This window comes from Pocillopora verrucosa, chromosome 4 (assembly GCF_036669915.1).
Source record: "Pocillopora verrucosa isolate sample1 chromosome 4, ASM3666991v2, whole genome shotgun sequence".
Taxonomy (NCBI): domain Eukaryota; kingdom Metazoa; phylum Cnidaria; class Anthozoa; order Scleractinia; family Pocilloporidae; genus Pocillopora; species Pocillopora verrucosa.
The window spans coordinates 27,912,618-27,927,099 of record NC_089315.1 but is presented as its reverse complement, the minus strand read 5'-3'; the positions used below and the strand labels follow the sequence as shown (position 1 = coordinate 27,927,099).

General features: G+C 38.6%; 1 protein-coding gene across 1 annotated transcript; it reads left to right on the top strand.

The window, feature by feature from the left end:
• The first annotated feature begins 8,062 nt into the window (after positions 1–8,062).
• LOC131770251 (tetratricopeptide repeat protein 28-like) lies at positions 8,063–12,963 on the top strand. Its single transcript, XM_066165438.1, has 3 exons — positions 8,063–9,482; positions 9,579–11,515; positions 11,997–12,963. Exons 1-3 carry the CDS (start codon positions 8,070–8,072, stop codon positions 12,052–12,054), a joined length of 3,408 nt encoding a protein of 1,135 aa, XP_066021535.1. The 5' UTR covers positions 8,063–8,069; the 3' UTR covers positions 12,055–12,963.
• The last annotated feature ends 1,519 nt before the right edge of the window (positions 12,964–14,482 follow it).

Sequence of the window (14,482 nt, the reverse complement as noted above, 5' to 3'; positions counted from 1 at the left end):
TTTGACCGTTTTATAACAAAGGTCAACTTTAAAGGCATATGAAAAGGCTATGCCTTTAAAGTTGACCTTTGTTATAAAAAAGCACTCGACGAATGCAGATACAGGTACACTCTACACTACGAACCACCTACGACTGACAAACGAAAAAACAGACAACGGAACATCATACTCTGGTACAACCCCCCATTCAGCAAAAACATCAGCGCCAATATCGGACACAGTTCCTTGCCCTAGTAGACAAGCATGTCCCGAAAGACCACAAACTTAGAAAAATCTTTAATGATAATACAATCAAGATCAGTTACAGCTGCATGAATAACACCAAACAGATCATCGACAACCACAACAAACGCATTCTAAATTCATCCAAACACATCAAAGACACCGCAGCTAACACCAAAAGACACCAAAACTTGCAACTGCCGACAGAAGAACACATTTCCACTTAACGGAAACTGCCTGCAATCATCTCTAATCTACCAAGCCGCCGTTACACGTAAGGACAACAACACCACTGAAACATACATCAGACTTACAGAAAACGACTTCAAGACTAGATACAGAAACCACACCGCATCATTCCGACACACAAAACACAGAAACTCTACCGAACTGAGCAAACATACCTTAAAAGAAAATACCATAAACCACTTTACGTCATTGCGCATCCTTTCATCAAGATCACCCTACAACAGCGCAAACAAAAAATGCAACCTCTGCCTCAAAGAAAAATTACTCGTCATCTGCAGACCCGAATTATCATTACCCAATAAACGTAATGAACTCGTGTCCTCATGCTGCCACAGAAACAAAGCGTTACTGCGTAACAATCGAACTGAGCATCGAAATTAACCGACACGTCTATTATGCAAATTTGTGAAGGATATTAACGAGGTTAAAATATTATTAACAATAAAATCCCCTGATGAGTGAGCAATCACGAAACAGGCTTGTAGGGATTAAAGTATAGTCTCTGTTTTTTTCCCCATCGCAACATATATCGCGCTCTACTCCTACGTATCGAGCACTGTAAAACCCGAAAAATCAATACACAGACTTCCTTTATATATATTTATGTACACATCAAATTATATATCATCTTGTAGCTTTATCATATCACATTATGTCCTCAAATTTTCTTTTTAAGCCCGAAGAAAGAGTTCCGGTCATTTTGACGGCTATGGTTTAGTTGGACATTTTCAATCCACGTCAATCTCCTCCAAGTTCAGCCATCCGTTTTCTCCGCTGTTTTATTTTTACTTCGTTAATTTTTTTGTCAGCTTTGTAAAGCAATTTCCATCTACTTAAAGGAAATTCTTTGCACCATAAAAAGGACTCACAATGGCGTGACGCACTTTCTTAAGTAACGCAACTTTATGGCAATGATGAATTCCCCTTTGGAGCTGTTGGAAGACCGATGTAAATAAACTGAAGGTTTCAAGAGGTACACCTCCCACTCTGATCATATTGAAGATGGAGTTCTTCCCCTCGGGCTTTCAGTTGAGTCAAGTAATCAACAGAGTATCCAGACCACGTGGTTGGAGGGGAGAGCCTTCAATTTCTGCCCTTCAGAGGTGAGCTGAGATTCGCCACTTGTAATCTAACGAAAATAGACATATGCTGCTGATTCTAATTCTAAAGTTGGCTACTTCACTTTACAAAGCAACAAAGCATTCAAAGTTTAATTCGTGGTGAGTAAGATGTTTCATCATTCGAATGGGCTATATTATCAATTTTACAATACGTATTTCGATGCCTTTGTAATTAGAGCTATCCTTACAAAGACATTTGATAATGAAATGATTGATATGAGAAACATTATGACTTGCTATAGAAGAACGTAGTTCTGCAAAAATTATCTTTATTATTTAGATCATTTTATATCACAAGGATTAAAAATCTTTGGCATGGTAAGAATTAGAGGGCTTTTAACTCGGTGGTTCTACCGAGCTGAATCAAATTTGTTTCATTAATTAATGTCGAACGACTGGATAAACGATCAAAACGCATGTGTCAAAAACTCCCTAGAAGTTTACAAATGTGAAATTTAGTTACGTTTTGTTCGTTATCTTTGGCAAAACAACGTTCAAATCAGTTCAGAAAGACGGGAAAAGTAATGCTGTTGGCGATACCATTGTAAGAAATGGGTGAAATACGGCCAATTGAAATTAAAATATTTTTCTGAAAATATTCGGCATATCTGAAGCCATTATTCTTTTTGTGAAATGCAGGTTGGGTTACGTCTAATCTTTTTACCCTCATTGCCGTGGGTAGTTAAAGCTTTTCAGTGTCGATGGTAGCATAGCGTAGATGTACATACAAATCGCACACCGAATTAAATTTCATATTTATTCATGGCGGGAAAATCTGTTTGCGCGTTTAATTCAAAGAGAAGATGGAAAGCGATGGAAGTTGGGTTTCTTTAACGGCCATTCTTTTTTTTTTTATCAAATTGAACTTAATCTTTACTCTTGTTACCCGTTGTTCCCTCTTTGTTTTAAAAATTTATTTCTTCTTTTTATCGATCAATGTTTCACTTCTTTCTCACATCAGCTATTTGCATTTATCTTTGTTTTGCACAGAACTTTTTATTTCAGTTTCTCATCCTTGGTTTTATCAGTCACACAATCAGAATACTTGTCACGACACTTTTAGAAGGTGAGCAGTAAAAGGTATCGATTTAGAAACAACATTTTCCCGCTTTACAAACTGAAATGTTTTGCAATGAACATTCGATGGCAGAGAAATTTTTGTAACCTCGAAAAAATCTCAGATTTGGTAAAGATTTTTTTACTGAAAAATTTTTGTCTTAAACTTGTAATAGTCTATAAAATTAAACAGTTTATCCAACGTGAAGCCTTTGTATTCCATGATCTAACTTCTAACTCTCCTTTTTAAGTGCTATGATGTTGTTGTGAATGATTTAAGAGAATATAGTATTACATCAAGAAAAACCAACTTTTGATATTAGTTGAATAGTTTTTTTAAAAGTCAGCCTGTGAGTGACAGAATGAGATTAAAGATGGAATATTTTCTCTGTATTTGTATGGGAAAGCTGTATAAGGTTTCCCGATTTAGATTTTTTTTTCACACTAGCTGTTGTCATCATCCTTTTTGGCAGCAGAAGCATTGTTTCAGTCGCTGGTTTCTGGTGATTTCAGTTTCTGGTTTTTCCTTGTTTCCAAGTGATACGGTCAGAATACTAAACAAGACACTCCTCTTTTTGCGAGGGTAAGAAGCCGAATGAAAAATTAAATTTTCTTTCCTTTCTCGTTTTCAAAACTATTTTCGCCGCCTGAAATCAGGCACAACAGAAATCAAATTCAAGAAAAGCAAATTCTGGCAGAAAAAAAGAAAAAGCCAAAATAATGTACAATGCACCTGATGGCGTAACTAAGAAGTAATGTTTACACGTCGTAGACTTACTTTTCCAGTGATGTTATTAACCAATCAAACTCAGCACTTTGTTCTTAACCGAGTAACTTGCATTTATCTGTTTCTTGCAATCAGTCTCATCACGTAAACAACTAGCACCCTGAACAGCCCATGTTTATTTTTTCAAAGCTTTACAGCTGAAAAACTAAATTTAGCAACAATAATTCTTTTCCCGTCATAAGAAAATTGAAATATCTTTATGAGTAGCTGATGTGATGATGGGGAAATTTAATGATGTATGACTTTTTATTGTTTCAAACAATCTAACAAATGTTTATCTTATAAGCAATTCTCCCTTTAAGCTCCTTTACATGACTTTGCTAGTCATTAGGGAGAGTCTGGTATTGTATCTTATTCTCGCCACCTATTCGCTGGATGAAATGTTGATATTGTAAAGAAAAGCAAAATATTCCTCACTTCTGTGACTTGAAAGTCTAAAAAATCGGTCAAAGCGCGATTAAAACCACTAAGCTCTTATCAATGATATGCGAGGAGCTCCAATATTTACTGAAGATCTTACGAGCAAGTTGTAATCCAACATCTATCCTTTAGATTTTTTTAATAACTATTTAAACCGATCATTTAAATATTCGATCCAGCAGTAACTCTTTGTATTTGTCTTTTCTTTGTACAGATAATTTCATATCTTGCTTCGGTTTCCTAACTATCCAGATATCCTTTCTTTTCCAAAGGTGAGCGGCTTAAAGTTTATTTCAGAAATATTTAGCGCTAAAATATAGATTTGCTATATCTTAATGATAGACATAAAACCTTGTTGATCGATCAGTTTACTCTCACCACTTGATTTCTGTAAGGTATCTTGATATTGTAAGGAGAAACTACATTTCCATCATTTCTTTAAAGATACAAAATACGAAGATCCCGCATGTTATTTTATATATATTATAAAATGTTCAGAGAAATGGCGCGCGCCGTAACTGGTCAGAACTAAGCGTAGGAAACCACGACGCGAAGTGGAGTGGTTTCCAGCTTATCTCGTGTTCTCCCAACCTCCCAAGTGTTTACACCAGGCTATGTAAACACGGAAACCATTTTACATTTCTTTTATAAAATAACTAATGAAAAAGGAACGAAAACCGTGTTTACATACGCTCATGTAAAATGGTTTTATGGCCAATCAGAGCGCGCGTACTATTTGAATTATTTTATAATGAGATATAATGCACGCAGCCTACATCAAAGGTACGAGCGCGCGCAATTCACGATACATTTTCCAAGGAAGTAAAAAAGCTTGTTCCTCGAGCATTGCTGAGTTACATAAGCACTTTAGAATTTTTAAGAACACTCGAGAAGTGCGAGAAGCACTTGCCTTCGGCTCGGCTTGTTCGCACTTCTCGAGTGTCCATAAAAAATTCCCGCGTGCTTACATGACTTAACAATGCACTCAGCGCGTTTTTTTATTTCTTTCTTATAGGCAATCTAGAAAAAATTTTCTTCCTTAGTTTTTTTTAATGGTTTCTTCTTACCAAACGTGTGAGTAAAACGTTCTTATATTAGCTATTTGCAATAACGTTTGTTTGGCAGCGAAAGTCTAATTTCACTCTCTTACTTATGTTTTTATCAGTCACACCATCGGGAGACTAAAGAAGACATTTTCTGTCTTCAAAGGTGAGATTTTTTTCCCATTTTTGGCCCTGTATTGTCATTGCTTCCTTAGTTTCATTTTCCACGAATAAAAACTGACAGTACTGTTTAACTGACTATAAAAAACGTTCGGAAAAGTAGGTACATGAGTAACTTAAGTATTAAAACACGAGTGGAATCCTTTACAAGGGGAAAATTTCCCTTTGCCTAGAAAACAAAGCTAACGGATGATTTCCAATCGCTTTTTAGACGTTTCAGTTGCCTGTCAACGATAGGCCTAAATAAAGATTTTAAAAAGGAGGTTGAAAAGATTGATTAGCAATGAGTGACATGCGTAATACATTTGATTTACTGCATCACAAATCGTGGGTTAGAACACGGACTCGGTTTCGATGCATTTCATCAGGACGTGGCTTCCGCTTAAAACAAAAGAACAAATGCGTCAAACGCCTCTCTCTATCATTTCATCGTCAATCGAATGAAATGTCTTAGATTCAATTCATGTCCATGAAATTTAGTCTGAAACGCGATGTATGAACAATATCTGAGTCGCGCAATAGCATTATCTCCTGTAATGGAAACGAGACATTTGTTAGAGGTGAAATTCAGTATCAAGAAAGTAAGTTCCCACGTTCTTTTAGAGACGATTTGACGGTTCTCGATTTATTTATTCGTCAATTAAGTAGTAAAAGTGCTGTACCAAGAGAACTAACCAGGGAAACTACCGAACGTTCTGCAAGTGAGACTGATAGAGTTAACAAAAGATATTTAACAAAGCATTTTAACTGTTTAAGTCTCTAAATATACTAGGGAAAGCGAAAAATTCCATGTCTAACAAGCTCATTGAGATCAACGGCATTTATATGTATGGTTTCACGCATCTCAAAAGCGAGTTTCTGATACTGACACGCCGGCTTTATCTGTACGGGATACAAGGTTAGAAATACCAACACATATATATTTAGCTGAACATTCTGGAGACATTGAGTGGTTTCACACTTCGTTTTTCAGTGGAATGTAACTTTTTTTATTGAATTTATTTCCATCAAGTATGTCTGCTACACCAGACGACACAAGATCTGTGTGGCGTAGAAGAACGTCCCTAGATCAATGAAAGATGTTTTGATTTGTCTCGATTCATAATCAGATTTAAGTACAGTGGAATTTAGTGAAGAGCAAGAGATTAGAGGCAAATTAAGTCCCTGGATTTTGAAAGTCAATTTGATAGCTTTGGTATGATACTGCAATGAAATACAGAAATATCAAAGACAATTGAAAGTTTTCGAGACTGCAAGAGTTATCAAAATAGATTACCAAAGTAAAACAAGAAAACCTTCTCGCATGTTGACCATCCTGGCTGCGCGGGTAAAAAATATCAACATTGATAAAACTACCATAACCAAAATTTTATAATCTTTTGCCATAAAGTATGAAGAGAATGATTTAAAAAAATTTGAGGATATATTCAGGTAGGCAAAATATTGAAAGAATTGAAAATCTAATCCGATAAAAATCTTTCCGATTTAAGCCGCTCACTCGGCTGGAGCGAGTGATAGGGGGGTGCATGAGGGCGAAAAAACGGGTGAGCACAAGGGATGGGAAAGAAGAAACTAACCCCTTCATAGTCCCACAGAAAAAAATTCAGCCACTTACCGTCCAATAAGAAAGAAAGGACAGCTTACGCTTTCATCTTCCCTCCTGATAGAAATCACAGATATAGGATTTTTCAGGAAAAGTCAAAATTGTTCTTCAAAACCAAAACATATCAATAACATAAATGCCATCTGTTGAAGTTAGAAGTCCGAGGAAATCTTCTTCCTGAGCAAAAAGCATTATTCAGGAAAGTTCTTTCACCTATCAGGCGGATACAGCGAGTTGCAGAGGTCAGTGTGAATGACATGAATGCACGCGCGAGACGCGTCGTGTAGAATACACTCCCACTAAAATGGTCCCGTTCTATTCACAATGTCTACCCAGTAGAAGTTCCAAAAATGATAATGTTGATGTAGATTCAACATATTTAATGTCGTTTAGTTTAGATTTTAGATATATGAAAATTCGCATATTTGCACTGCGGTGGAAAGATGAAATTAGAAGATCCTCGCAGCTAAGAACACTACTGAAACGAGTAGTTGTAAATAGGACCTGAAAAAAATTTCAGGCCCGTACGGGATTTGAACCCATGACCTCTGCGATACCGGTGCAGCGCTCTACCAATTGAGCTAACAAGCCAACTGGGAGCTGGTCAATGAATTGGGTCAAAATAAACATCCAAGTGAATGAAGATTTTAGATATATGAAAATTCACATATTTGCACTGCGGTGGAAAGATGAAATTAGAAGATCCTCGCAGCTAAGAACACTACTGAAACGAGTAGTTGTAAATAGGACCTGAAAAAAATTTCAGGCCCGTCCGCAGTGCAAATATGTGAATTTTCATATACCTAAAATCTTCATTCACTTGGATGTTTATTTGGACCCAATTCATTAACCAACTCCCAGTTGGCTTGTTAGCTCAATTGGTAGAGCGCTGCACCGGTATCGCAGAGGTCATGGGTTCAAATCCCGTACGGGCCTGAAATTTTTTTCAGGTCCTATTTACAACTACTCGTTTCAGTAGTGTTCTTAGCTGCGAGGATCCTCTAATTTCATCGTCGTTTAATTTGTTATATAAACACCAATTTAACAATGTCTTGCGTTGAATTTAAATTTTAATGGCTAAGGGTGCTAATTTTGATTTCCCCTCTAATGAATGTAAGTGGAAGTCACTTTCAAACAGAACACTACGACCAGATTCAGTTCTAATTAATTGTGTGGCATGTAAAAAATAAATAATCAGTGAGTTGAACGCCAGCATGGCACGATCACTGGATTAACCGACGATCAATTGGTTAAAAAAAATTAATAGAGCTAGTCTTGAATTAAACAAGAAAGACAGGAGGCGCTCATGCATCTATAGAAAGTCTTAGTTTTTGTTGATTCTTTTCTCACGTTTGGGGAAATTCTTTTAACATTCAGGACATGACGTAATGAATAACGCAGCAGAAATCCTAAAATCAGTCCAGATTGGTTTGGATGTCGCCATATTTCTTCTCAACACTGATCGTGGCCTACAAGCGACCGAGTTATGTAATGAATGTTTATTTCTACTTCACAAACTTGACTCTGGTATTAACCTTGATCACGATATCTCTGATGTATTATTCAATGTGTTCTACGCCACCTCTGGTTATACAAATGCAACACGATACACCACAAAACTTATTGACAAGTTTGTCCTCGCTGGAGAACTAACCATACAACTGGGAGACAAATACAAGGCAAAATGTTGGTTTGCAGAGGCAAAGCAACTTTGTAAAAGCGCTCTTACCATCATGAAAACGATTGGCCACCGTAGAGAAGAGGCGGTGGCTTACGCGAGACTTGGATCTCTTTGTTTAATCCTCAGCGAGTATCTAAAGGCGAAAGAATATTGTGAGAAAGCAATTGCCATCGTGATAGAAATCGGCGACAGAAATGGAGAAGGAAGAACATACGGGAACCTCGGAGCTGTGTTTCGATCCCTTGGCGAATATCAGAAGGCCAAAGAATATTACGAGAAAGCAATTGCCATCGCGATAGAAATCGGCGACAGAAATGGAGAAGGAACAACATACGGGAACCTCGGAGCTGTGTTTCAATCCCTTGGCGAATATCAGAAGGCCAAAGAATATTACGAGAAAGCAATTGCCGTCGCGATAGAAATCGGCGACAGACATGGAGAAGGAAGAACATACGGGAACCTCGGAGCTGTGTTTCAATCCCTTGGCGAATATCAGAAGGCCAAAGAATATTTCGAGAAAGCAATTGCCATCGCGATAGAAATCGGCGACAGAAATGGAGAAGGAACAACATACGGGAACCTCGGAGCTGTGTTTCAATCCCTTGGCGAATATCAGAAGGCCAAAGAATATTTCGAGAAAGCAATTGCCATCGCGATAGAAATCGGCAACAGAAATGGAGAAGGAAGAACATACGGGAACCTCGGAGCTGTGTTTCGATCCCTTGGCGAATATCAGGAGGCCAAAGAATATTTCGAGAAAGCAATTGCCATCGCGATAGAAATCGGCGACAGAAATGGAGAAGGAAGAACATACGGGAACCTCGGAGCTGTGTTTCGATCCCTTGGCGAATATCAGAAGGCCAAAGAATATTACGAGAAAGCAATTGCCATCGTGATAGAAATCGGCGACAGAAATGGAGAAGGAAGAACATACGGGAACCTCGGAGCTGTGTTTCAATCCCTTGGCGAATATCAGAAGGCCAAAGAATATTACGAGAAAGCAATTGCCATCGCGATAGAAATCGGCGACAGAAATGGAGAAGGAGCAACATACGGGGACCTCGGAGCTGTGTTTCAATCCCTTGGCGAATATCAGAAGGCCAAAGAATACTACGAGAAAGCAATTGCCATCGCGATAGAAATCGGCGACAGAAGTGGAGAAGGAACAACATACGGGAACCTCGGAGCTGTGTTTCAATCCCTTGGCGAATATCAGAAGGCCAAAGAATATCACGTGAAAGCAATCGCCATCGCAAAAGGAATAGGAGACAGAGGAAAGGAATGTTCAGGATACTTAGCCCTTGGAAACGTTTACTGCAGCCTTAGGAAATGTCGTCAAGCTAAAGAATATTACGACAAAGCACTCAGCATCAGTACCGAAATTGGAGAAAGAAGAAAGGAAGGATGCGCTTCCGCAGGTTTGGCAGCAGTGTTCGCTTTTATCAATGACAATCAGAAAGCAAAAGAACATCATCAAAAGGCGCTCACCATCACCAAGGAATGTGGCCATAAAGCTCTGGAAGGACACGCTTACTACAACCTCGGAAATATATCTAGATCGCTTGGTGAATGCGACGTGGCAGAAGATTACTTAGAGAAGGCTCGCTCCATAAGCAGTAAAATTGGAGACATACTGACTGAGTTTAAAAGCCTTCTCAGCATTACACAGTTAAAGGTATCGCAGTCACAGGTTGTGGAGGCAAAGGAACATCTCCTTCAATGTATTGGAAAATATGAACAATTGAGGAGTTTTCTTAAAGGAAACAAAGAGTTTGAAATATCTCTGTTAGAAGCGCACGGTAGTTTTCCTTATCACTTGCTCACTAACTTGCTTTGCAATACTGGCAAATTTCAAGACGCTCTTTATGTCGAGGAGCTGAGACGAGCGAGAGTCCTCGTAGAATGCATGGCAGAGAAGTTCTCCGTTGAAAGCCACATCTCAGCTGATCCACAATCATGGTTCGGGATTGAAAACATTGTGAAGAATGAGAGTAACTGTGTCTTTTTGTACATATTGTATACTGAGCGGCAAGTTTGTCTCTGGGTTTTGAAAGCAAATGGAGACGTTTCCTTTCGAGTCACCGACAAAGTGAAAGACAGCACTCTCATTCCTGAGAAAGTTTGCAACGTGGAGGGAATTTTCAAAAAGAGCGCCGCCAGCTTTGGCGTTTTATTCACAGCGAATTGCGAAGATCGATCTTTGGATGGCAACGTAACGACATCTCTTTTTGAAGAGAGCCGAGCAACTTTGCGCGGTGACGAAAGCAAAGAAACCGAAAGAATTCATCATTTGTGTTACAAATGGATCATCGCTCCTGTGATAGATTTACTTACAGAGCCTGAAATCATCATTGTGCCGTATCGTTTCTCGTATCGAGTCCCATTTGCTGCCTTGCGTGATGGAGCAGCCGGAAAGTATCTATCAGAGACTTACAGAATCCGTATCATCCCTTCCCTAACGACCCTCCGGCTCATTCAAGATTGTCCAGCGGATTATCACAGTGAAAATGGTGCACTTGTAGTGGGTGATCCTACGGTTGGCCAGGTGTATTACAATGGACGTGTCGCTGACTTTGTACCATTATCCTGTGCTAGAGAGGAAGCAGAGATGGTTGGTCGACTGTTGGGAGTTCAGCCTTTGTTAGGAGAGTCTGCAACTAAGCAGGCAGTGCTTCAAGCGATACCTTCAGTGAGTCTCATACATGTTGCCGCACATGGAAATGCCGAAAGAGGAGAGATTGCCCTGTCGCCTATATGTCCTAAATGTACCACCAACAGTTTTCCACAAGAAGAAGACTACCTCTTGACAATGTCCGACATTTTCGGAACTCAAGTGCGAGCAAAACTGGTTGTATTGAGCTGTTGTCACAGTGCGCGTGGATTGGTCAAAGCCGAAGGAGTTCTTGGAATCGCTCGTGCATTCTTAGCATCCGGTGCACGTTCAGTGTTGGTAGCATCGTGGGCCATAGAAGACGAAGCAACGGAGCAGCTCATGAATCATTTCTACAAGCACCTTGTTCGTGGAGAAAGTGCCAGTGAATCTCTTCACCAGGCCGTAAAATGGTTGAGAAGCAACGGCTTTCCCAAACCTAATCAATGGGCTCCATTTGTGCTGATGGGAGACAACGTGACGTTGGATTTTACATACATCGGGTAGGTCTAGTTCTGATAAGAAATTTCCATTAACTACCTTACGTTACCCAACATTAGCTATCTTAGGGACTGTTCAGCAGCCGGGGGGGGGGGGGGGGTTGAGTGCTGCTCGAGGATTTTGGTTGTCTCCCAGTAAAATTCACCTGATCCCCTGTAAGGCTCCATAATATTCTTTAGACCCTCCCTTCTCCCCCCCCTTCCCCACAAAACCAGAAGATTTTGATGAATCATTTTCAAAATTGGCCTTGAATCAAAGTTGCTTTAGTGTGCGAAATCTTCAGAAATTATTCTTCAAACGGAAGCCCAAGAGGATGATAGACAGGCCAAAGTAAATGCAATGAAAGTAACTTGAGAGATATAAGCTACCTAATGACTTTGAAGTTGATAGCTATTTGAGCTGTGTGTCTAGCTACTTTGAATCTTTTAGAAATTCTGATCCATATAATGCTTTAGAGTTGAAATTGTATTATGTTTGTTTCAGGAAAGAGGAACACAAGGAGGACAACAATGAAGCAGAGAAGAAACAGAGTAACAACTGATCCTGCACAAAGATTATCTTTCCTGCACATTGTTTTTGAATGGACACTGGTATTAGTTTGAACAGACATTTTTCATTTCATTGTAGATAAATGGTTATTTTTGAATGCTCTTGCAAATAAGGCTGAATTGAAAGCGAGTGACACTGAAAGCTGCATTTCAGCCCTCAGACCTATTAAGGGGACTAAAATGAATCAGCATGAAAAAATTGAAAGCATGAAATGAACTAAACTTTTACTAATATAAGAACTTTGGTAAAGTTTCCTTTGGATCGCAATCAGAAAACACCAAAACTAAACTCTAACTTGTTTTGTGAGTTGTTAGGTAAAAAAAACAGGAGAAAAGGAGAACAAGCATTGCACAAAATATTACTGCCAAAGTCAAACTGAGGAGTAAAAACAATTCCTAAGATATCAATGAAACAATCTCCCAGAATTCAGAGCAGAAAGATAACTGATATTATCAAAAAGATAGTTGGAATACTGTAGGAAAACAAAATCACAAACCAGAAATGCATGGCTTTGTTGAGTATGATGATGCACAAGTGGCAGTTTTCTATGTATTTTTTCCTTTACTTCAGGGGTTTGGTGGGGAGGTCAGTATTGTCATATTTTAATCTTTTATAACTTTCAGGAAAAGGTAAATGCTAAAGAAGTTGTTGATATGATGTTTGAAAATGTTTCATCAAAAGGATCTGTTGGAAAAGTATAATTAGTGATAAGATTTTGTTACCGATGGCAGACTTTTGTTCCTAATCGTCAGTGGGCACTAAAAACTTACTGATTCTTAGGAGGCCTACTTAATCTTTGGCCAACTTGAAAGTTTTTGTTCCTGTGATCACTACACATTTTTCTCTTATTTGAAGTACTTTTGCATTTCTTATTTTTCTCTGATTTTTAAGTTTTGTTAATTAAGTGAAATTTATTATTTTACTAAAATAAGTGTAAATAAATACAACTGAGAATTGGATTGGATTGTTGGAGTTAATTCCCAGATTTATTTTGCAACCTTAGACTTGGTCTGACAAAATACACTAAACAATTGTTGTCGGCAGAGTTTATCCACAAGTTCACAATCTTGTCTCTTTTTTCAGTACCTCTTTTGGTGTTTTGGCCTTCATTAATCTTTCCTTGTGTTTTGCCTCTTGTTATCATTTTTACATTGACTCACAGCCAACTGTATTCAACAGCTCAGAAACTTCATCACCAAACTACTCCTGTTTTGGAATGACCATATTGAATTTTGATGTAGTATGGGGGCTGAAGGGCAAGAGTCTATGGAGAGAGACTTGTGCTAAGGACTGTGTGCCATTTGAAAGTGAAATGATGGTGAAGGGGGGGGGGGGGGAGAGGGAGAGGGAGACAAGCCATAGTTCCTCCAGCCTCCCTCCTCTAGGTTTTCCTTAGGTCCTCCTATCCTTGATGCTCCTCCTTATGTCACCTCATACCAGCCAACTTTCACAATTCATTTTCCACACTGAACCATTTAGCTACCAAAAGTGATGAAAATGCAACTTCCCCTGAAAACATAAGTGCATTGTTGAATAAACAAGTAATGAGAATTAAGTTCATCAGCTTAGAGGAGGTAGATTCCATCATCCTTTCAGCTGACATCCCAGGAAATGAACAACTACAAGGTCAAGATAATTCTAAATCCTTTAACCATTTAACTCCCACGAGTGACCAAGACAGAATTTCTCCTTATAATATTATAGGAATTGTATGGTTGACATTAAGGAGAATTAGAAATTTGATCTGGGAGTTAAAGAGTTTAGGTTACTTCCCAGCTTTGCTGGTGTCTTGGGAAAAAATTTTGTGCTCGTGCTAGTTTAACCAAAATCATAGAAAACCATATATCAGAGGAAAGCTTAATAAATGCAGATTACTATAAAAATATAACTTAAGCAACTTTTCTTTGAGGAAGTGTCAGAAGCCAGTAAGGCATAAAGCAACCAAAGGTTCTTCTATTGAATTTATCGGGCATTGGATGCTGCTGCATGAGCAAAATGGCTGCAGTCTCATTCACAAGGCATCAATCAACAAGAGTGTGTCTGGCTTTTTTGATACTCTGATTGGTTGAGTTGATATCGGGATCTAAAGTTAGACTAGCTAAAAATATTTGAGACGTGTTGCGTAAATGGACTCCGCAAGACAAATATTTCAAATATCAAAATTTCTCAACACACTTTCCTTTGTCATTATTCCTAGGATGCTTTGGGGAAATTTGATGAAAATCGATCAAATCTATACATCCTATAAATTTGCTCAAAGTTGTTGTATTCCTCCCTATATCAAACATGAGATTTTAGCTCCTAAAGGTTCACAAACAACTTGTGCCATGCCAGGAGATTATCTCACTTCCTGAAACTGCACACCAATAGGACAAAGGGACCTCCTGGCATCAATGATGGTGGATCAAGATTTCCTGCGA

Bases quoted from the DNA above. Each gene is read 5' to 3' on its own strand.
- LOC131770251 (XM_066165438.1), top strand. From the start codon at position 8,070: ATGAATAACGCAGCAGAAATCCTAAAATCAGTCCAGATTGGTTTGGAT. The intron at 9,483-9,578 runs GCAATTGCCATC...GGCGAATATCAG, and splicing joins CCAAAGAATACTACGAGAAA to AAGGCCAAAGAATATCACGT. The intron at 11,516-11,996 runs GTAGGTCTAGTT...TGTTTGTTTCAG, and splicing joins TTGGATTTTACATACATCGG to GAAAGAGGAACACAAGGAGG.